At 31.4% G+C, this 22,004-nt stretch overlaps 1 protein-coding gene across 2 annotated transcripts; it reads left to right on the forward strand.

Annotated features, from left to right (window-relative positions):
* Nucleotides 1–303: 303 nt before the first annotated feature.
* Nucleotides 304–19,716, forward strand: LOC132750854 (protocadherin beta-8-like). Of its 2 annotated transcripts, none has more exons than XM_060740911.1 (5): nt 304–447; nt 3,774–4,035; nt 7,202–7,329; nt 7,876–7,944; nt 16,810–19,716. In XM_060740911.1, the coding sequence occupies exons 1-5, from the start codon at nt 342–344 to the stop codon at nt 17,052–17,054; spliced, it is 810 nt and encodes a 269-aa protein (XP_060596894.1). In that variant the 5' UTR covers nt 304–341; the 3' UTR covers nt 17,055–19,716. The 2 variants fall into 2 exon arrangements, with proteins under 2 accessions (XP_060596894.1, XP_060596892.1); XM_060740909.1 differs by lacking the exon at nt 16,810–19,716 and adding an exon at nt 8,559–9,484.
* Nucleotides 19,717–22,004: the final 2,288 nt, after the last annotated feature.

A 22,004-nucleotide genomic window follows, 5' to 3' on the forward strand; every position in this document is an offset into this window, starting at 1 on the left:
CTGTAGTAAGCTTATGTGGAGACCTAGCATTTAATTGTTGTTGGACACCTTGTAGTTAAGGTCAAGGTTACTGTAATTAAAAATAGAAAATTACTTACTATGCATGATACAGTAATTTACCATCAACGCCTTAACCGATTGTACACTGTGAAAATGCATATTTTATACAGAATGACAGTGCAACGGCTTTGTTGTCACTGCATGAGACATGCCTACGTGGCTTGCAATTGTTGCGAATGTTTTGTTTACCCGGTGGCCATAGAAACGCGGGTTGCTACAGGTATATATGCAGATGGGTACTGTGGCTGTTGCGCACATTCCTCGGCGATCTCAGGATCTGTATGACCGCTTGCTTTACGTATAAGAGAATAATGACTGCGGGAAAATTATTAAGTTCAGGAAATGTTTTGCTTGTGACTGTGTTAGTAGTGGTCTTCAAGTTTGGGGGTAAGACTGTTTTTATTTCTAAACTTAAAAAAATATGATTCATTTAAATTTATTTATTTATAATTATTTATTTTATTTTTTTTTATTTATTTATTTATTTATTTATTTATTTATTTATTTATAATTATTTATTTATTTATTTATATTTATTTATTTATTTATTTATTTATTTATTTATTTATTTATTTATTTATTTATTTATTTATTCTCCTTGTTATAGTTTTCTTAAAGTTAGTCATTGGTCAATTACTTGAACCATCTTTTGCTCTAATCTTTTTGGCAATTATTGTTGATGGCAGTCAAAATACTACTTTGTTTACATTGATTAATAATTTCGTATTCTGTGTTACTTTCCTCATGTGAAAATCATCGAACATGCTCCTTAAAACATTATAAAACTCATGTTTGCCTTTTCTAGATTATAGAAAATTTTATTCGTTTTAGAGGCATAATGTGCCTTTAAATATTGGAACAAAAAATTGGAACATATTGGAACACAAATATGGAAAATTCTATTTAAAATAATGAAATTGTTATTTTGTCAACTACGACATACGTTGACTCGTTGGAATAAATACGGTATATGGTCCCATAGAGATCATTGATAAAATATCATAATGGGGTTTTCTTGAGATCAGGACGATTGGGGATTTTGTAAGACATGTTTATAACGTCGGATTTATTTTATGTACAATGTCCTTCAATCAAATGATTCAAGAAATGATGTATAGTTAAAACCGTCAAATGCCGCAACATCCCGAGAACTGAACATGATTTAAAATAGAGCGAAAAAAACTGTAAATAGAATTTTCAATGTTTTACTTTATTATAGTATGTCAAGAAAGTTATAAATAATAAAAAGGATAAAACTAAGGTATAAACAATAAAAATATATTCAATTAAAAATCTGTGCTGCCTAGCATGCCAAGCGCGTGCTTTAATATCAATAGATAGAGGTTATTAATGTCGTTTCTTTCTATAAATACAGGATTTATTTTCATCGAGTGGTATGAAAATAGATATTTCATGAATGGTGGTAGAAAAAACATGAATTTTATTATATACATTCTCCTCGTTTTTTTGACATTACAGTCTAAATTAAAAGACTTTTCCTTAGTTTGGTATATTGGCTCAATTTAGAAGAAAGTAGTACTGCGAAAATAAGGAAAATATGTTTCACTGCAGTGAAAATATGGAAAAAATGCTTCACTGCAGTGAAAATTTGGAACATGACAACACGCATTTTATTTTATTAATTAATTAATTAATTCATTCATTACAAAACTAGATACCAACTTTACTTGAATAACATAACTAGATGTACATTCAAATTTTAGCTAAGATTTTGAATTCAATTTTGGACCAGACATCTCAAAAGGCGTGTTAGTTGTCAATAATTCGTAAGTAGAGATGGTAACGCCGCTTCTAGGGGTTGCCGTGAATTCTGCTATTTCAGAACGGACCGCTTCATTTTCAGCTAAGGTAATTCCAGTCGCAGTCCCACTAGCATCGGCATCGGTTATCGAACTTGGACTTGCCCATCCAACGATTTGTGCCTCTGTAATAATGGTTGATATAAATCAATTCTACGGTTTAATAATCGTATTTTAAAGACAGCATTTTAACTACGTCATTTGCCCTTCCCTGCATTATTTCTGGTACGAACGGACACTTGAGTAGAACCACCTGCGTTCTGTTAGCTAGAAAATAATCGGTTTCAAAGATGGAAACCTAAATGATGCATACCTCCAGATATGTCAAAATATTTTAAAATCACACTTATATGAAAATCAAACTTAAGAAAAATGTACTAAAATCTTAAGAAATGTAAAAAAAGATTCAAGATTCAAATGGACAATGACATGTTATGTGCGATTAATGATTGATTTTGCAGTTTTTATCATGATTTTTTTTTCTGCTGCATAACTAACGCAGTGAAAGCAATTTTTACATATTTTGACCTCGTTTTGGAAGTTTACGTGGACTGTTAGTGCCATTTTCATTGAGTAAATTACTTTCTTTGTTCACTTCACATTTTACTTTTAAATACATTTTCATTTTTTTTTGGATTAAAATTAGCATTAATCTGGAGGCATGATGCTTTAAAGAACGCCAAAACGCACCTTACTTGATACAGTTGTTAGCTAGGTTTGATGGAGCATGTTCGTATAATGTAATTGTTAATACAAGCAACCGTCCACGGCCTTTCATATCACCGACTTAATCAGAACTTAACAATTATATATGAAATAGTGATTAAAATGGTCAGAAACATCCGCAAATGACAAATGTTTCCCCCTGCCCCCAAAGCTCTTACGCTTTAAGCACTGCATGTTGTAAGATAATCATCAAAAACATAGATTGAGAGATTTAAGATTTCTTAGCTCATAAGTGAATGCGATTTATCGGCTTTAAAAATATATTAATAAGTAAAAAATAAATAAATTAATAAATAAATAAAATAAATAAATAAACAAAAAAATAATTTAAGTTAAGTATAAGATAGCTGCGGTAAAGCAATTTATTGTATGTACATATAAATGAAATGCTGAGAAAAATTGATAAAAAAACGCGTGTTTTCATGTTCCGAATTTTCACCGCAGTGAAGCATTTTTTCCATATTTTCACTGCAGTGAAACATATTTTCCTTATTTTCGCAATACTACTTTCTGCTAAATTGAGCCAATATACCAAATTAAGGAAAAGTCTTTCAAACTGTGATGTCAAAAAAGAGAAAAATGGATATAATAAACAGAAAATTCATGTTTTTCTACCGCCACTCATGAAATATATATTTTCATGCCACTCGATGAAAATAAATCCTGTATTTATAGAAAAAAAATGAATAACCTCTTTCTATTGATATTAAAGCCTGCGCTTGGCATGCTAGGCAGCACAGATTTTTAATTGAAATAGCACCATGCGTAATGGACCTATGCGTCAACAAAATTATATGATAACTATGTATTAACACATTATGTGGTTCATTTTCAAGTACTATTTTTTTGTCAGACGCCAGACTCCCATACACAACCCCCTCCTCAAATAAAAAGTTTTTACGGATAACCAGTAAGCTCGTTTTTATTTCTGCTTTTCTGATATTTAATGATAATATTGATTATTTATTGATCTCTTTATTATTTTATTTTTTTTGGGTTTTGAATAACTGTATTCGTTTTGAATAACTGTATTCATATGCATATATTTTGTCCCAAGAACTTGTTACTGACCTGTCATCATTTACGCATCGTAAATACTTCTTGACACTTTTTTATTCAAACGATTGAATAGTTTTATTTCATTAATTTATATAAATGTTATTACAGACGCGCAAATTACCGGATGGACTGAACCAAGCACAATAGGCACTACAAATGGGGTTGCGACTGACGTAACTAAAGCTGAAAATGTAGCGGTTGGTGACGAAATAGCGAAATTTACGGCAACTCCAACTAGCAGTGATACCATCTCCAGTTACGAATTATTGACCGCGGACACACCTTTCGCTATATCCTCGCCTGGTGGCAGTTTGACGTTATCTTCAGCGCTAGATTTTGAAAGTACATCTAGTTATGTTATTCAAGTAAAGCAAGTATCAGTTTTCTACATTTACTCTCCAGCCTGAAGTTGTAATGTCAATGTTATTATTCAATTATTTTAAATACATGTATGTAAAAACCATTACGAATAAAAATATCTGCCATATGTTGCGGTTCAGACCCAAAAAGCTGTCCAAAGGGGACCCGCCCATGGGCGTGTTCCCGGGGGACCGATATTCCGATCCGAACTGCAATCATATCACGTCACTAATGTGGCACCCCATGCCATATGAACTTTCCGGCATGGGTAAAACTAATGGAAACACAAGTCTAATATGCAGAAATATAGTTCTTACTTTACCACTGTTATAAAGCCTTTGTTCTCACAAAATGTTCTGTTAATGTTGCGGTTCGGATCGGAAAATCCGTCGTCGCGAGATTACCTGTCAAATGGGCGATGACAAGGCTTGCCAAGTTACCGCCTATTGAGAGGTACCGGAGGCACGGATATTTCGACACAAACCGCATGGAAACACACACAAAACAAGTCATATAATCTTTCGTGCCTGTTATGCCATATGTTTGTTAAATTGTTTCCCTAATAAATGACCTTTCCTCTTGTTACTATTTTCTTTATAGTTGTTCCTGAAATAACATTATATTTGAAAAACACAATGCATCTCACCTTGCCAGGGTAAATCTCCAGCATGGATATCACATAGGGAACACCAGTCTGATGTGATGTGCAGGAACAAAACTTTTTGTTTTTACATTGACATGTAAAAACAACCTTATTATATATTTTGAATAATTATCTTTTAACATGAAACAAATGATTTTCGTAATAAATGAATCATTAAAAATAAACATGTAAAACATGTTTTATCCTTCTAAGAATAAAGTGGTATAGACCCAAGCTATTTCGTTATGAAAAAAGGCTTGCTTTCAACTATAAAATTGAGCCGCGTCATGACAAAACCAACATAATGGGTTTGCGACCAGCATAGATCCAGACCAGCCTGCGCATCCGCGTAGTCTGATCAGGATCCATGCTGTTCGCTTACAGACCCTATAACAAGTAAAGAAACTGCTAGCGAACAGCATGGATCCTGATCAGACTGCGCGGATGCGCAGGCTGGTCTGGATCCATGCTGGTTGCAATCGCATTACGATGGTTTTGTCATGACACGGCGCAAATCTTTTTTATTACATCACATCGTGCACATTGAGTGCGTAGATAAACCAACATTCTTAAAATTACATTTTATCTCAAGTATGCGTTATATAATTCATAAAGAAAACATCTACCATTTTCAGATTATAAATCAACTTCTCCAAGTTGTTCAAAAAGGAAAAAAAAACAAAGAGACGAAAAAAAAAAAAAAAAAGAACGTGACAGGTTATAAGAAAAATCAACTTTTCTTGTAAATGTACTATATTTCAATTACAAATTGCACAACACATGCTTGTTCATGAATTAAAATCTAACATATTACCCAACCATGCAATATGAAGATTTGATACAATTAACAAATAAAATTACTATAGGCTTAGGATTATAGAGTGTTGGATGTTTGAACTAACTCATAGTATTAACATGAAATAGTACCCTTTACCAGATAAAATAGTACCCTTTACCAGATAAAACTTTACCAGATAAAATAGTACCCTTTACCAGATAAAATAGTACCCTTTACCGGATAAAATAGTACCCTTTATAAGATAAAATAGTACCTTTTACCAGATAAAATAGTACCCTTTACCACCTTACCAGATAAAGTAGTACCCTTTACCAGATATATAACACCTTTTACCAGATAAAATAGTACCCTTTATGAGATAAAATAGAACCATTATAAGATAAAATAGCACCCTTTACCAGATAAAATAGTACCCTTTACCAGATAAAATAGTACCCTTTACCAGATAAAATAGTACCCTTTACCGGATAAAATAATACCCTTTACCAGAGAAAATAGTACCCTTTATAAAATAAAATAGTACCTTTTACCAGATAAAATAGTACCCTTAACTAGATAAAATAGTACCCTTTACAAAATTAAATTGTACCCTTTAACAGATAAAATAGTACCCTTTACCAGATAAAATAGAAACCTTTACCAGATAAAACAGTACCCTTTACCTGATAAAATAGTACCCTTAACCAGATAAAATAGTACCCTATACCAGATAAAATAGTCCCTTTTACCAGATAAAATAGTACCCTTTACCAGATAAAAAAGTACCCTTTTCCAGATTAAATAGTACCCTTTATAAGATAAAATAGTACCCTTTACCTTTACCAGATAAAATGTACCCTTTACCAGATAAAATAGTACCCTTAACCAGATAAAATAGTACTCTTTACCAGATAAAATAGTACCCTCCTTTACCAGATAAAATTGTACCCTTAACCAGTTAAAATAGTACCCTTTACCAGATAAAATAGTGCCCTTGATAAGATTAAATAGTACCCTTTACCAGATAAAATAGTACTCTTTACCAGATAAAAGGTCGAAGGCTTGAACGAATAATTTCGAACAATCGGTCTTTTTTCTACGATGTAAATTTAAGAATTTCAGAAATGGATAATCATCTAATTTTCGGACAATTATGGTAATATCAAAATGCTATTTAACACACACGAATCAAATAAGGAAAAGAATAGAAAATATTCATAGAGTAAGGGGATATCTCGCACACGAGTCCTTTGCTTTATAGAAAAGTTAGACAAAAATAACAACACATGAACACGTTTGTTAATAGTTTGCATATATATATTTTGTTGTATGTTTATAAATCAAATATCTGAAAGTTCGAAAATTTTCAACTTATATCGCCGCTTTTGATTTGAAATAAGCATAGTGCATTGACATTGCCAGCAGCACTTATTTCCGCATATATTGACATAATATTATGTTATTTTCATATTAACCTTGGGCGACTAGTTTAAGTCATCCCTCACCGCTGTGGGTTCGAATCCCGCCAGCGAATTTAGATACCTTTTCGTGAGGAAACTTTATAACTAGTGTGCGGCTGTTCCACTTAAGTGCACGTTTGTGTCTGAAAATATTCAAGAAGGGTCATTTTAGATCTTCCTTACATGTAAAGTTTGAAAGTCGCCGTATTATCTTAACAAGTCCGGTGTGACTGAAAATTCTTTTCAGTCTCTCAGAATATTTTAGAATCATCCATTATAAAACATTTTATTTCAGAGCGACTGACAGTGCGTCAGAAGTCGGTACTGCCACTGTGACCATAACAATAACAGATGTTAACGAAGCCGCGCCAGCATTTGGTAAAACTTCCTACACTGTTTGCGTAGCAGATGGTTCGGCTGCCGGTGAGTTAACCCTTTGTATGCTGAGAAAATTAAATTGTCGTCTGCTTAAATATCGTCTGCTTAATTCCTGATTTTCACCAATCTGCTCTTGAAAGTGTGACTATCAAATGGGATGGAATGACGTACGTTGAGGTTTTGGCAAGCGGTCTTGTGCAAAACTGTTAACAAAGACTATTGAGATCAATTAGTCAAAGGTTAATCTCTTAAAATGATCTTTTTCTAGGTCAATGTAAAAACATTAATGAAACTGCAGAGTTACTGTTGACCGTAGACAGTTTTTGTTTACTTCTTATTCTTATCAAGTACGGTTATTGAACAGACTTTAAAACCAGTTTCGATTCCATAGTTCATGCAAAAATATATGCATAACAATTATCATTAAAACGATTTTCATAAAAGGTTTACTTCCTTCAATTCTTACAAGTATTGGAAACGATGACCCCAAAGTATAATTGAGGTTGAAATATATCTGGTACATATGTATTTGAGGGGCATTTTCCTTCTACCGATGTACTCGAATAAAAGATATGTTTTGAAATGTTTCAGGTACGTCGGTCACAACATTTTCTGCTACTGATCAAGACACAGCGAATACCATCACCTACTCAATTAACTGTAAATATCTTAACTTTACTTTTAAATCATTTTTTTAAAGTTAAAACAAAAGCAAAGCCCCTGGCTTATTGTTAGGTTTCTTTTTAATCTTACCAGTGTTGTTCTATGTTTAATGCATTATGCATTATAAGCTGAATTAAAACTGTTCAAACATATTCAAAATGTGTCATTACTAGAATTTAAATATGTTATCCAACTGGAGGTTAATCATTGCACTGATTAATATTTAATTGATTATGAGTTCGTTAAATATTTAACTATAAAGATGATTGTTTTTATTAAAAAATGTTATAGATTTTTTGTAATTTAACTACAACACAAATATGATGAGAATCTATTTTTATATGCGTTGAAAGGTTACCGATCTTATGGCGACATCCCTTTATTACTGGTGAAGAATGACCATAGTTCCCCCCCCCCCCCCCGTGTGTATTATTTTAGACAAGAAACAATATCTTAGGAGAATCACAAATCGTCAGTAAGCAAAAAACAAAAACAAAATTAAAAAAAAAAATGTAGAAATTATCCTTATTTTGAAATGTCACTTACATCAATTACATAATATGTTTTTTTATATATTAAATGTATATATAATCTTCTATATTATATTCTAGCTGGAGACACAAACAGCAACTTCAAGGTCTCGACAGCCAAACTTGAGGTCAATACTGGGAAAACCCTTGCTATGTCTACAACAGCAAAGTATACTCTTGTGGTACATGCCACGGATAACGGCAGTCCGGCAAAAACCGGAACATCTACTTACAACCATCAACGTCCAGTCGTCATGCAACGGGGCGGCAGCTTTGACCGTGACATTGATGACACTTTTACTGGCACTCATAGTCTCTTTAAACTAAATCTCTAAAACTTACCTTTTAAAATCTCTTTAATCTTGCATGATTCATATCACAGTTGCCTTATAGTATTTAAATATATTGAAAGACATATGGTTATTAAAATAGACAACTATTTTTACATAACTTTACACAGTTTTAAAGGTCCATTATGCCTCAGAAATTCTTTTATTTCTCCAAAGCTTTCTTAATTTTTTGTGTACTTTTATAGTATCAAAAAATTAACTCATTAGCCAATAACATGAACCACCTTTTTCATCTGTTGGTTATTGGTAATAAATACAGTTATAGTGAATTAGTATTTTGTATGCAAGTCAAAATACTACTTGGTTTATATTTTGCTGTTTCTATGACAAATTATTTCACGCTACTTTCTTCAGGTAACAGCAACTAACATTCTCTTAAACCATTGTTTAAACATTATGAAATTCATGTTTCCTCTTTCTAAAAAGGAAAAAAAATGTTTCTGAGGCATAATTTGCCCTGTTAAACTTGTTATTAAATGGATTATCAAACACAAAGCAACTGCAGATTTATCTGGACATTGATAACTATTTTATTGACTATCACTTATTATCAGAAAGATTGGAACTGCAACAACAATTCAGTTTGACATATCATTTTAAGTGTAATAAAAGACAATTTCGTAAATTAATGCTCAATAAAACAAAAGCTATCAAAAGCATATTCGAATTTTTGGACACGTTTCTTTATCTTGACACATAGCTTATTCGGATTACTAGAAGTCTAAATTATAACCTTTTAAGTGACATTATGTCTTTCTAAGGGTATATTTATGAGTGAACGAGTAATGTCAAATTTCCATTTTGACATAATTTCTTTTAATATGAAAATTCATTTCACAATAACAGTAAACAACGCATGGATTCATACAAAAATTTTGTAAAAATCCACTAGAATTTACCTTTAACGTTCATTTTATATTTTAGGCAGATTTAAATTTTATCCTAAACATTTTCCAATATGAACTGTTGGTCAATCACCATTTTAACAGTCAATTGTTTGAAATATATAGTCAGTTCAGCTCAACTTCACTATGAAAATATGAGCATAATGTCACTTTAAGGTTTCAATGTCAGCCTGTTTTCCATTTGTAAAACTCTTTCTTTTTATATATATACGTATTTTTATAATTTTATAAGAAATATAGTATGTAAGGTGAGATGATTTTTCATTTAAGGATGCACACAAGAAACATTACCTAAACTGTTGTTTAATTTGCTTTTGAATGTATTTGCTGATGCGGAAGTTTATTATATGTAAAAGAGAACACTTTAAAGCAACTCCACTGAGGTCCAAAATCCACAAAAAAACCCATAAAATTTGATTTTCTTACATAAAACAGCTGGGACTCTTAAAACACTCTTAAGACAGTTACATATGCAACAGAAAGTTAAGAATATACTAAGAAATAAATTGCAACTACTCTTTGCCACTCTTTTTCCGGTTTAAGTTAAAGGGGTTTTAACTCTTTTCAATTCAAGGTCATTTTTTCCACAATTAGAGACAAACGGAGTGAGCAAATGATCTGGAATTTTTCACACAAGTTATTGTTCTAGACCTAAATGAAATGAAACATGAATTTCTAAAAGTTATTTTCAGTCCAGCCATTTGTAAAACCCTCAGTGGAGTCCCTTTAAGTAGACAAATTCCAGTTATAGGTAATTTGTGTGATGTGAAAAAATAAAATTCAGGTTGCCTTGAAAGGGAAATGTATGGTAGCATCCGAAGAGTCTACTCCCTTTCATACTTCGTGTGATGTGTATTTTTTATTTGTGTTATTGTTTGAACAGTGAAATGAAATCAGTTATGAGATACAACCAGTATCGATGTTTGATTCATCTCACTTTTGTTGTTTCCAAAAAAATTGTATTGTTGTCCTAGAACAAAAGCAAAATGTACTCATAAATATACACTGACAGATTTTTGGATTATTTGTTTAATTATCAGTAAACCGAATTTAATGATATAATCAACACTTTTGTTTCATAATTGTTTTCATTGGGTCAATGAAAATGACGTCACAATAATGGTTGGTCAGCATAATGGATTTAACTCAATAAAGGATTCGAGCAGTACCTCTAGACGCTTGCAAAAATCATAATCAGAAAATAGACAAATATCGTTTTTTTCGCCGATTTTTACATTTTTTATTCATTATCGTTTAGAAATCGATGTGAAAAGATGAATTAGACCTTTTAAAGTTCATTCCGTTGGGTAAAAAGGCAAAATTTTAGCATTTTATTCAAGCGCCGTGTCCGGTATATACCGGAATACGGTATTTAGTGTGATGCTCCAATCCTTTCTTTAGTCACACTCCAGCTTAATAGGTATGTCATTGCGACGTCATTATTGCATTTTATTGGATCTACTGAATTAATAATTCAATATCATGTTATTATTACATATATTGGACCTATTGAATGTGACGTCATTATTACATATATTGGATCAATTCAATTGGTATGTCAATGTGACGTCATTATGACATGTATTGGGTTCATTGATTCAGTACGTAAATGTGACGTCATAATAAGTAAAATTGGTTTAAGACAATGTGCATTTTCTAACTTTGCATTATCTATGTATTCTGGTGAGAAATAAAAGGAAACAATACAGCATCGGTGTTATATAGTTTATTATATTAAACATTTTGAATGCCAAAAAAGTGTCACAAGTGATTTTGTACACTTGATTTTTTAAAATTAGAATTCTTTTCTTTTAAAAATGGCAATGTGCTGAAACATTTACACGTTGTTTCAATTCATAGTTTGAATAGTTTAAAACTTTTTTTTATTGTTTTCTTTGAATATCTATGTCGCAGATCGTTTAAAAAAGGCCCAGTAGTTAAATTTTAGCCTCCTAAGACAGCCAATTAACTAATAGCGATTGCAAACAGTTTCGAATCTGACCTGACCAAGTACAGTAAGGTCAAGTACTTCAGCGTTTTTTAGGCACAAAGTTGTTTGGTAATGTTATTTATTTTGCGTTGATTTCATGAATATGGATACAAGTCGAAATTTTAGCAGACGAGAATTTGCCTTCTTCCGAGTGTGTTACACAAGACGGTAAAAAATAGTCTTCCGAGTGCTCCAAGTGTGTAACATAAGTCGGTGAAATTTAATTTAAGCGTTTGTGCAAAATATGAAAAGAAAATAGCAGACATCCCTGATGATTGAAATGTTCTCCTATGCCCTTAAAGGATTAAAAATATACTGTAAGCTGGATTGTAAAGACATGTTGCTTGTTGGAATCACCCTAGATATCTGTTGCTAGGGGTAACTAGTACTAGTGTGTGATATGAAGAAATATGGTTGTCACCCAGTATGTTTCAATCCATCTTTGTGTTGGTGGTTGTCTGCGATACCCAACCCCCTTAAAGGAACACCACTGAAGTTCTGAGGTCCAGAAAAAAACATAAAATTTGACACGTAAAACCAAACGATATGCAAAAAAATTATGTAATTAAGAAATATCCAAAGAAAAAAATTGAGAATCATTTTTTTGTGCTATTTTCAGCGCGATTTGTGTGAAAAGCGTTGCAACGCTTTATTTATGGGACAATGTTAACATTTAGAATGATCTTTCTGGAAAAAACGGAGTGAGCAAAATGATCTGAAATTTTGCGCACAAGGTATTGGTCAAGACATTAATGGAATGAAACATTAATCTTGAAAAATAATTTCCAGTACCGTCATGTCAAGAAAAAACCCTCCGTCGAGTCCCTTTAATATTCTGAACCCATTTCGTCTAGGATTTGGGTATAAATGTATTTGGTATCACAAGTGTATGACTTTTTACCATTTCCCATATTTTGATTAAAGGCCTAATAAGCCCTTATTTATTACATTTTGCTACACTTTTACACATGTATACTGGCCTCCTCTTAGTGCACAGTAATTAACGCTTTGAAACTGGAATGAAAACAACAAGTGAAATTTACGAAAAATATGAAAAATGAAAAACTTATACAAAAATTGTCATAAGCTATAACATATAAGTATTTCCGTGTATGACGCAAGGAAACACCAATATATTCAGTCAAAGTCAATTTTAATGGCCCAAACATAGACCATATGTCGGCCATTTTGAAATCGCGGTAATGGTGTTACATTATTAAAAGTTGAAGCAAAATATTTCATATGCTAAAATGAACAGATCTTGCATTCAAAGGGCGCCTTTGTATGGATTATAGAAATTATATTAGGGATGCCTTTAGAACTCATTGAGGCAATCTGGTTACTACCGGAGCATTATCAATTGCGAGCACTATATTGTATAATCTTTGCAATAACTTGGTAATCCTAATTATACCATGTCCCTTGATGATTAAAGTATGATAAAAACAAGTGATTATGGATTGAATATTTAATCGAATGAGGATTATATAATATATTTTGTGATCAATATTCCAATGATTGCTACATACAATAAGAAACTGAAAAAAAAAATTTAAAAAAAATTATTTAAAACTTACAAAAAAGTATTGCAACTGTTCTTGTGGAGCGGTGGCATTGTGGTTAAGGTGTCTGCCGTCTCAATTCATGGATCATGGGTTTCAGCCTTACTCGGGTAACGACCAAATGGCTGGTTGGTTACATGAAGCAGACTCGAAAGTGATCGATATTAAATGCAAGAACTGTTTTTGAGCTATTGGAAGGTTTAAACATTCTGTTTTTAGAACTTAATGTGGAGAGGTGCAGTTTTAAGACTTTAACGGAAAAACGATTTTTCTAATTTTTGTTATAACTGGTTAAAAGATGTTCAAATATTAACAGCAAGCAATTAACTGTGTCTTAAGCCGTTGAATTGTTTTTGTTCCACCCTAGAAATGCCTCTTAAAACAGCATGCTTCCAGATTCATTGTAATTTTCATGATTTTTTTTAAATTATTTTAAAGTGAAATATTGTAAAGTAACAAAGAAAATGATTAACACATTACAAGCAGTCCATGTAAAATTCCAAAAAAGGTTTAAAATAGCCAATACTTTATTAATTCGGTAGTAGAAATAAGGTGATGATTACTGAAAACTGCAAAAATAGTCCTTTATCCAACATAACATGTATATTATTATTTCAATCTTTTTTTTTACTTTTCTTAGTACCTTCTTCTCAGGTATAATTTTCTTGGAACAGTTTTATTCATATGGAGGCATGCAGCTTTAACAATGTTTACTTCAATCTTTTTAAAATTATTAACTCTTATACAGTAGATATGGTACATTTCATTGGGGACTTTATCGAGTCAAGCTTTCCTGCCAAGATATACAAAACCCGGGCTTCTCGCTTCGTTCGCGTCTAGCTTCTTGAAATTAGTGTCACAATGGCCTGGTATACATTTTCCCCCTAATATTGTTGTTTGCCAGTCTGAAAGACACAGTCCGATGTTTCAATGACTTGTTTGGGATTGAAAGCTTGGGGTAGGAGATGTTGATGACGCTGTATTTTGCATAATTTAAACAGCTGATTTAAGACTATATACATTGTCGTCGCTTTCATTAACATGTATATCGAGGTAAATCCCAATCAAAATTTGTATTCTGAAATGTTTGCACATGTGTGCATTAAATTATTTGTGCCTTTATGGAATTCCTTTTTATTTTATTCCTGTGCAGTGTATAAACTTTGAGTGTTAATACTGGCTCATATAGCCTGTCAACATATAACTTTTTGTGAGTTTGGTTTTACGTCGCATCAGTTATGGTCATATGGCGATTTTTCAAGGAGGACCCCAGATGCCCCTTCGTGCATTTCTTCAGTCACGAGTGCGCACGTAAGCCAATAATAGATGTGTTTCCTCTCGTGAAAGAACCAAAAAATTATATCATACCATCTATTTCACACAAGACCTAAAGAAACACCAGTCCTGCCTGCTTCGTTCATGTCTTTAGAAACTTACAAAAGCGTTTTACTCGGTCATGAATATTGCAAACACAAGTCATGTGTTGCAATGATTTTATTCTGTATGCGCTTTTCTTAATTGAAAATGCGTCAGTTCAACAACTGTACTCGATTAGAACAATAAATTATTAAATTCATTTTTAAGAGTTAAAGGATGAAGTAACGATGCTCAATCAACGAGACACAGTCTGTGTATTGGTAACCAAGCTCCGTGTCCACAACAGAAAATAATGTTCGGATTAGAGTCATCAATGATTGATCGTTTATATAATAATTCAATTGAGATATTTTCAATACCTGTGAAAGTTTCATCCAACTAGCGATCAATATGTGATGGATATGAACCAGTTTTATTTTTCTGTCTTTTTTAAATGCCCGTTATTTCTCAGAAACGAATGATTTTTTCCGTTTATAGAAAAAGGCAAATATTTGTAATATAACGTTTGAATACTGATTTTGGAGCATGTTAGATGCTTATCGCCTGTAGATAGCAACTGTGAATGTGAAATTATTTTGACTTCCATACAAAATACTAAATCACTATAACCGTACTTATTACCAAAAGGCAACAGAAACTGATGAATCAGATAATTTGCCTATGAGTAACGTTTTGGAAAATCTATCAGACAGCAGAATTAAAAAGCTTATAAGAACAAAAATAATAACATTTTTAGGCAAAATGGGCCTTTAAACAAAGATTACTTTTTCTCGGTGTATAAATGTATGCTATATCCACAGGGATAGGTAAGAAATAGTTAGACTTAAGGTACATATAATACTATAAAATATACTAATTAAAATTGCATTAGAAAAGCAAAAAAAAAAAAAAAAAAAAAAAACATAAGAATTACTATGCTCAAAGTTGAAATAAGAAAATACATTTTATTGATAATTGCTACACAGTATCTTTGTAAATATAAAAAAAATGTTTTGACTTCTCACAAAGTAGATATTATTCTAGGTGGTCACAATATGAATAAATACTAAATAGAGTAACTTTAAAAAGGCAGGTTCTTAAAGGAACTCCACTGAGGTTTATAGGCCTAAAACATTATTTTTTTTATTTTCATATAGATAAACAGGAACACTTAAAACAGAAATATAAATAAAATATAATCAAGACATATACAATAAATACATTGGAAATCATATGTTTGTGCTATACTCAGACCAATTTAAATGAAAATCGTTTAAACGCTTTTCAATTTTTGGTCATTTTTTCACTATTATAATAATTATTTTGGAAAAACGAAGGCAGCTAATGATCTGAAATTTTGCACATAAGTTATTAGAATAGATCTTCATCAAATGGAGTAATAATCTCAAAAAATATTTCCAGTTCCGTCATGTCAAAAAACCTCAGTTGAAGACAAATTTTTCTTGACCTGAAATCAGGGAACACATCTTCCCTTTCATAATATATTCATTTTTTTTTCAGTTAGACAGATTCAGTAAGAATTACTAAGATTTCACCTACTCAATTAACTGTAAATATCTTAACTTTACTTTTAAATTATTTTTAAAGTTAAAACAAATGCAAAGCCCCTGGCTTATTGTTAGGTTTCTTTTTAATCTTACCAGTCTTGTTCTATGTTTAATGCATTATGCATTATCAGCTGAATTAAAACTGTTCAAACATATTCAAAATGTATCATTACTAGAATTTAAATATTTTATCCAACTGAAGGTTAATCATTGCACTGATTAAATTTAATTGATTATGAGTCCGTTTAATATTTCACTATAAAGATGATTGTTTTTATAAAAAAAATGTTATAGATTTTTTATAATTTAACTACAACACAAACATAATGAGAATTTATTTTTATATGCGTTGAAAGGTTACCGATCTTATGGCGACATCCCTTTATTACTGGTTAAGAATAGTCCATAGTCCCCCGTGTGTATTATTTTAGACAAGAGACAATACCTTAGGAGAATCACAAATCGTCTGTAAGCAAAAAACAAAAACAAAAAATAAAAAAAGATGTAGAAATTATCCTTATTTTGAAATGTTACTTACATCAATTACATAATATTCTTTTATATATTAAATGTATATATAATCTTCTAAATTATATTCTAGCTGGAGACACAAGCAGCAACTTCAAGGTCTCGACAGCCAAACTTGAGGTCAATACTGGGAAAACCCTTGCTATGTCTACAACAGCGAAGTATACTCTTGTGGTACATGCCACGGATAACGGCAGTCCGGCAAAAACCGGAACTTCTACTTACACTGTCAACGTCCAGTCGTCATGCAACGGGGCGGCAGCTTTGACCGTGACATTGATGACACTTTTACTGGCACTCATAGTCTCTTTAAACTAATTCTCTAAAGCTTACGTTTAAAATCTCTTTAATCTTGCATGATTCATATCACAGTTGCCTTATAGTATATAAATATATTGAAAGACATATGGTTATTAAAATAGACAACTATTTTTACATAACTTTACACAGTTTTAAAGGTCCATTATGCCTCAGAAATTCTTTTATTTCTCCAAAGCTTTCTTATTTTTTGTGTACTTTTATAGTATCAAAAAATTAACTCATTAGCCAATAACATGAACCCCTTTTTTCAGCTGTTGGTTACTGGCAATAAGTACAATTATAGTGAATGAGTATTTTGTATGAAAGTCGAAATACTACTTGGTTTACATTTTGCTACTTTTATGACAAATTATTTCACATTTATCGCAACTTTCTTCAGGTAAAAAAACTAACATTCTCTAAAACCATTGTTTAAACATTATGCAATTCATGTTTGCCCTTTCTAATAAGGAAACAAAATGTTTCTGAGGCATAATTTGCCATGTTAACTTGTTATTAAATGGATTATCAAACACAAAGCAACTGCAGATTTATATGGACATTGATAACTATTTTATTGACTATCACTTATTATCAGAAAGATTGGAACTGCAACAACAATTCAGTTTAACATATCATTTTAAGTGTAATAAAAGACAATTTCGTAAATTAATGCTCAATAAAACAAAAGCTATCAAAAGCATATTCGAATTTTTGGACACGTTTCTTTATCTTGACACATAGCTTATTCGGATTACTAGAAGTCTAAATTATAACCTTTTAAGTGACATTATGTCCATCTAAGGGTATATTTATGAGTGAACGAGTAAATGTCAAATTTCCATTTTGACATAATTTCTTTTAATATGAAAATTCATTTCACAATAACAGTAAACAACGCATGGATTCATACAAAAATTTCGTAAAAATCCACTAGAATTTACCTTTAACGTTCATTTTATATTTTAGGCAGATTTAAATTTTATCCTAAACATTTTCCAATATGAACTGTTGGTCAATCACCATTTTAACAGTCAATTGTTTGAAATATATAGTCAGTTCAGCTCAACTTCACTATGAAAATATGAGCATAATGTCACTTTAAGGTTTCAATGTCAGCCTGTTTTCCATTTGTAAAACTCTTTCTTTTTATATATATACGTATTTTTATAATTTTATAAGAAATATAGTATGTAAGGTGAGATGATTTTTCATTTAAGGATGCACACAAGAAACATTACCTAAACTGTTGTTTAATTTGCTTTTGAATGTATTTGCTGATGCGGAAGTTTATTATATGTAAAAGAGAACACTTTAAAGCAACTCCACTGAGGTCCAAAATCCACAAAAAAAACCCATAAAATTTGATTTTCTTACATAAAACAGCTGGGACTCTTAAAACACTCTTAAGACAGTTATATATGCAACAGAAAGTTAAGAATATACTAAGAAATAAATTGCAACTACTCTTTGCCACTCTTTTTCCGGTTTAAGTCAAAGGGGTTTTAACTCTTTTCAATTCAAGGTCATTTTTTCCACAATTAGAGACAAACGGAGTGAGCAAATGATCTGGAATTTTTCACACAAGTTATTGTTCTAGACCTAAATGAAATGAAACATTAATTTCTAAAAGTTATTTCCAGTCCGGCCATTTGTAAAACCCTCAGTGGAGTCCCTATAAGTAGACAAATTTCTGCAAAGTTATAGGTAATTTGTGTGATGTGAAAAAAATAAAATGGAGGCATGCTGCCTTTCAGATTGCCTTGATAGCATCCGAAGAGTCTACTCCCTTTCATACTTTGTGTGATGTGTATTTTTTATTTGTGTTATTGTTTGAACAGTGAAATGAAATCAGTTATGAGATACAAACAGTATCGATGTTTGATTCATTTCACTTTTGTTGTTTCAAAAAAATTGTATTGTTGTCCTAGAACAAAAGCAAAATGTACTCATAAATATACACTGAAAGATTTCTGGATTATTTGTTTAATTATCAGTATACCGAATTTAATGATATAATCAACACTTTTGTTTCATAATTGTTTTCATTGGGTCAATAAAATGACGTCACAATAATGGTTGGTCAGCTTAATGGATTTAACTCAATACAGGATTGGAGCAGTACCTCTAGACGCTTGCAAAAATCATAATCAGAAAATAGACAAATATCTTTTTTTTTTTCGCCGATTTTTACATTTTTTATTCATTATCGTACAGAAATCTGTCTAAAAAGATGAATTAGACCTTTTAAAGTTCATTCCGTTGGGTAAAAAGGCAAAATTTTAGCATTTTATTCAAGCGCCGTGTCCGGTATATACCGGAATACGGTATTTAGTGTGGTGCTCCAATCCTTTCTTTAGTCACACTCCAGCTTAATAGGTATGTCATTGCGACGTCATTATTGCATTTTATTGGATCTACTGAATTATTAATTCAATATCATTTTATTATTACATATATTGTACCTATTGAATGTGACGTCATTATTACATATTTTGGATCAATTCAATTGGTATGTCAATGTGACGTCATTATGACATGTATTGGGTTCATTGAATCAGTACGTAAATGTGACGTCATAATAAGTAAAATTGGTTTAAGGCAATTAGTTTGACAATGTGCATTTTCTAACTTTGCATTATCTATGTATTCTAGTGAGAAATAAAAGGAAACAATACAGCATCGGTGTTATGTAATTTATTATATTAAACATTTTGAATGTCAAAAAAGTGTCATAAGTGATTTTGTACACTTGATTTTTTAAAATTAGAATTCTTTTCTTTTAAAAATGGCAATGTGCTGAAACATTTACATGTTGTTTCATTTCATAGTTTGAATAGTTTTAAAACTTTTTTTTATTGTATTCTTTGAATATCTATGTCAAAGATCGTTTAAGAAAAGGCCCAGTAGTTTTTATTTTAGCCTCCTAAGACAGCCATAATAGTCATTGCAAACAGTTTCGAACCTGACCTGACCAAGTACAGTAAGGTCAAGTACTTCAGCGTTTTTAGGTACAAACTTGTTTGGTAACGTTATTTATTTTGCGCTGATTTCATGAATATGGATACAAGCCGAAATTAAAGCAGACGAGAATTTGCCGTCTTCCGAGTGTGTTACATAAGACGCTAAATTTAATTCAAGCGTTTGTGCAAAATTATATGAACAGAAAATAGCAGACATCCCCGATAATTGAAATTTTGAAATGGCCTCCTATGCCCTTAAAGGATTAAAAATATACTTTAAACTGGATTGTAAAGGCATGTTGCTTGTTGAAATCACCCCCGATATCTGTTGCTAGGGGTAACTAGTACTAGTGTGTGATATGAAGAAATATGGTTGTTACCCAGTATGTCTCAATCCGGTGTCGGTGGTTGTCTGCGATACCTAACACCCTTAAAGGAACACCACTGAGATCCAGAAGCCTAAAAACATAAAATTTGAATTTCTTACATAGATTAGCTAGACACTTAATATATGCAAACAATATAGATCTAATTAAGAAACACCAAAAGAAATAAATTGAGAATCATATTTTTGTGCTATTTTTAGCGCGATTTGTGTCAAAAGCGTTGCAACGCTTTATTTAAGGGTCAATTTTCACAATTAGAATGATAATTCTGGAAAAACGGAGTGAGCAAATGACCTGAAATTTTGCGCACAAGGCATTGGTCTAGACAGTCATGGAATGAAACATTAATCTTAAAAAATATTTTCATGACGTCAAGAAAAAACCCTCAGTCGAGCCCCTTTAATATTCTGAACCCATTTTGTCTAGGATTTGGGTATTCATGTATTTCGTATCGTATATGTTTTTTTACCATTTCCCATATTTTGATTAAAGGCCCAATAAGCCTTTATTTGTTACATTTTGCTACAATTTTATACATGTATACTGGCCTCCTCTTAGTGCACGGTATTTAACGCTTTGAAACTAGAATGAAAACAACAAGTGAAACTTACGATACAAAAATTGTCATAAGCTATAACATATAAGTATTTTCTGCTGTATGACGTAATGAAACAACAATATATTCATTCAAAGATAATTTTAATGGCCCAAACATAGACCATATGTCGGTCATTTTGAAAACATTATATCATCATTTAAATCGCGTAATGGTGTAACATTTCAGTTTTTTCATGTTTCAGTTAAAATTTCTACATGTTATTTTGCTTGATTTTAAATGTTAAAATTATCCTTACTTTGATACTCAAAATTTATTTTCCAACAAACAAGAACATTTAGAAAATAATGATTGTTTCAGACATACGCACAAATTTGAAGAACTATTATTGCTTTTTGCAGAAATTTGTAAAATGTTGTTCTGTTTTACGTAAAAATCTTGAGATTTAAAATATTTTGTAAAAAAAAAAAATTGTTGTTTAGGTGTATGAATAAAATATGTGAATTCTGACCAATTTTAACACTGGACACATGAAAATACGCCATTACCGTGAAATAAGTGATGACGCGGAATTAGTGATGTTGAGTATAACATATGTTTTCACATTCGAGGACTACTTTCTTCAGGTGATAATCTATAGCCTTTATTAAAGTGCATAAAAACACGTGTTTGCCTTTTTAAAGCAACACGCCTCCAGATTCATGCTTATTTTCATGAAAATGTCTTTGAAATGTAAAATATTGTGAAATAACCAAAAGGGAAGCCTTTTATACATTATCAATGGCACTTACAAGCCATGTAAATTACCAAAAAGTGGTCAAAATATGGGGGCAGCATGACTCCAGGTTCGTGCTAATTGTCATGAAAATTTTTAAAATGTATTCTTAAGTGAAATATTGTGAAATTAACAAAGAAAATAAGAAATAAAGCAGCCAACGTAAAATTCCAAAACGGGTCAAAAAATCCCTTTCTGTATTATAAAGGCAGTAGAAATAAGGTAATAAATACTGCAAAATAAGTCCTTTTATCCAACATAACATGTAAATTATTACTTGAGACTAAA

Source organism: Ruditapes philippinarum, unplaced genomic scaffold, assembly GCF_026571515.1.
Source record: "Ruditapes philippinarum isolate M1 unplaced genomic scaffold, ASM2657151v2 ctg1764_1_1_1_1, whole genome shotgun sequence".
Lineage (NCBI taxonomy): Eukaryota > Metazoa > Mollusca > Bivalvia > Venerida > Veneridae > Ruditapes > Ruditapes philippinarum.

What these genes read in the sequence shown, in the direction of transcription:
- LOC132750854 (XM_060740909.1), top strand. Translation starts at nt 342, where the DNA reads ATGACCGCTTGCTTTACGTATAAGAGAATAATGACTGCGGGAAAATTA. An exon ending in AGTTATGTTATTCAAGTAAA is followed by an intron (nt 4,036 to 7,201) that starts GCAAGTATCAGT and finishes ATTTTATTTCAG; the next exon opens with AGCGACTGACAGTGCGTCAG. An exon ending in AGCAGATGGTTCGGCTGCCG is followed by an intron (nt 7,330 to 7,875) that starts GTGAGTTAACCC and finishes GAAATGTTTCAG; the next exon opens with GTACGTCGGTCACAACATTT.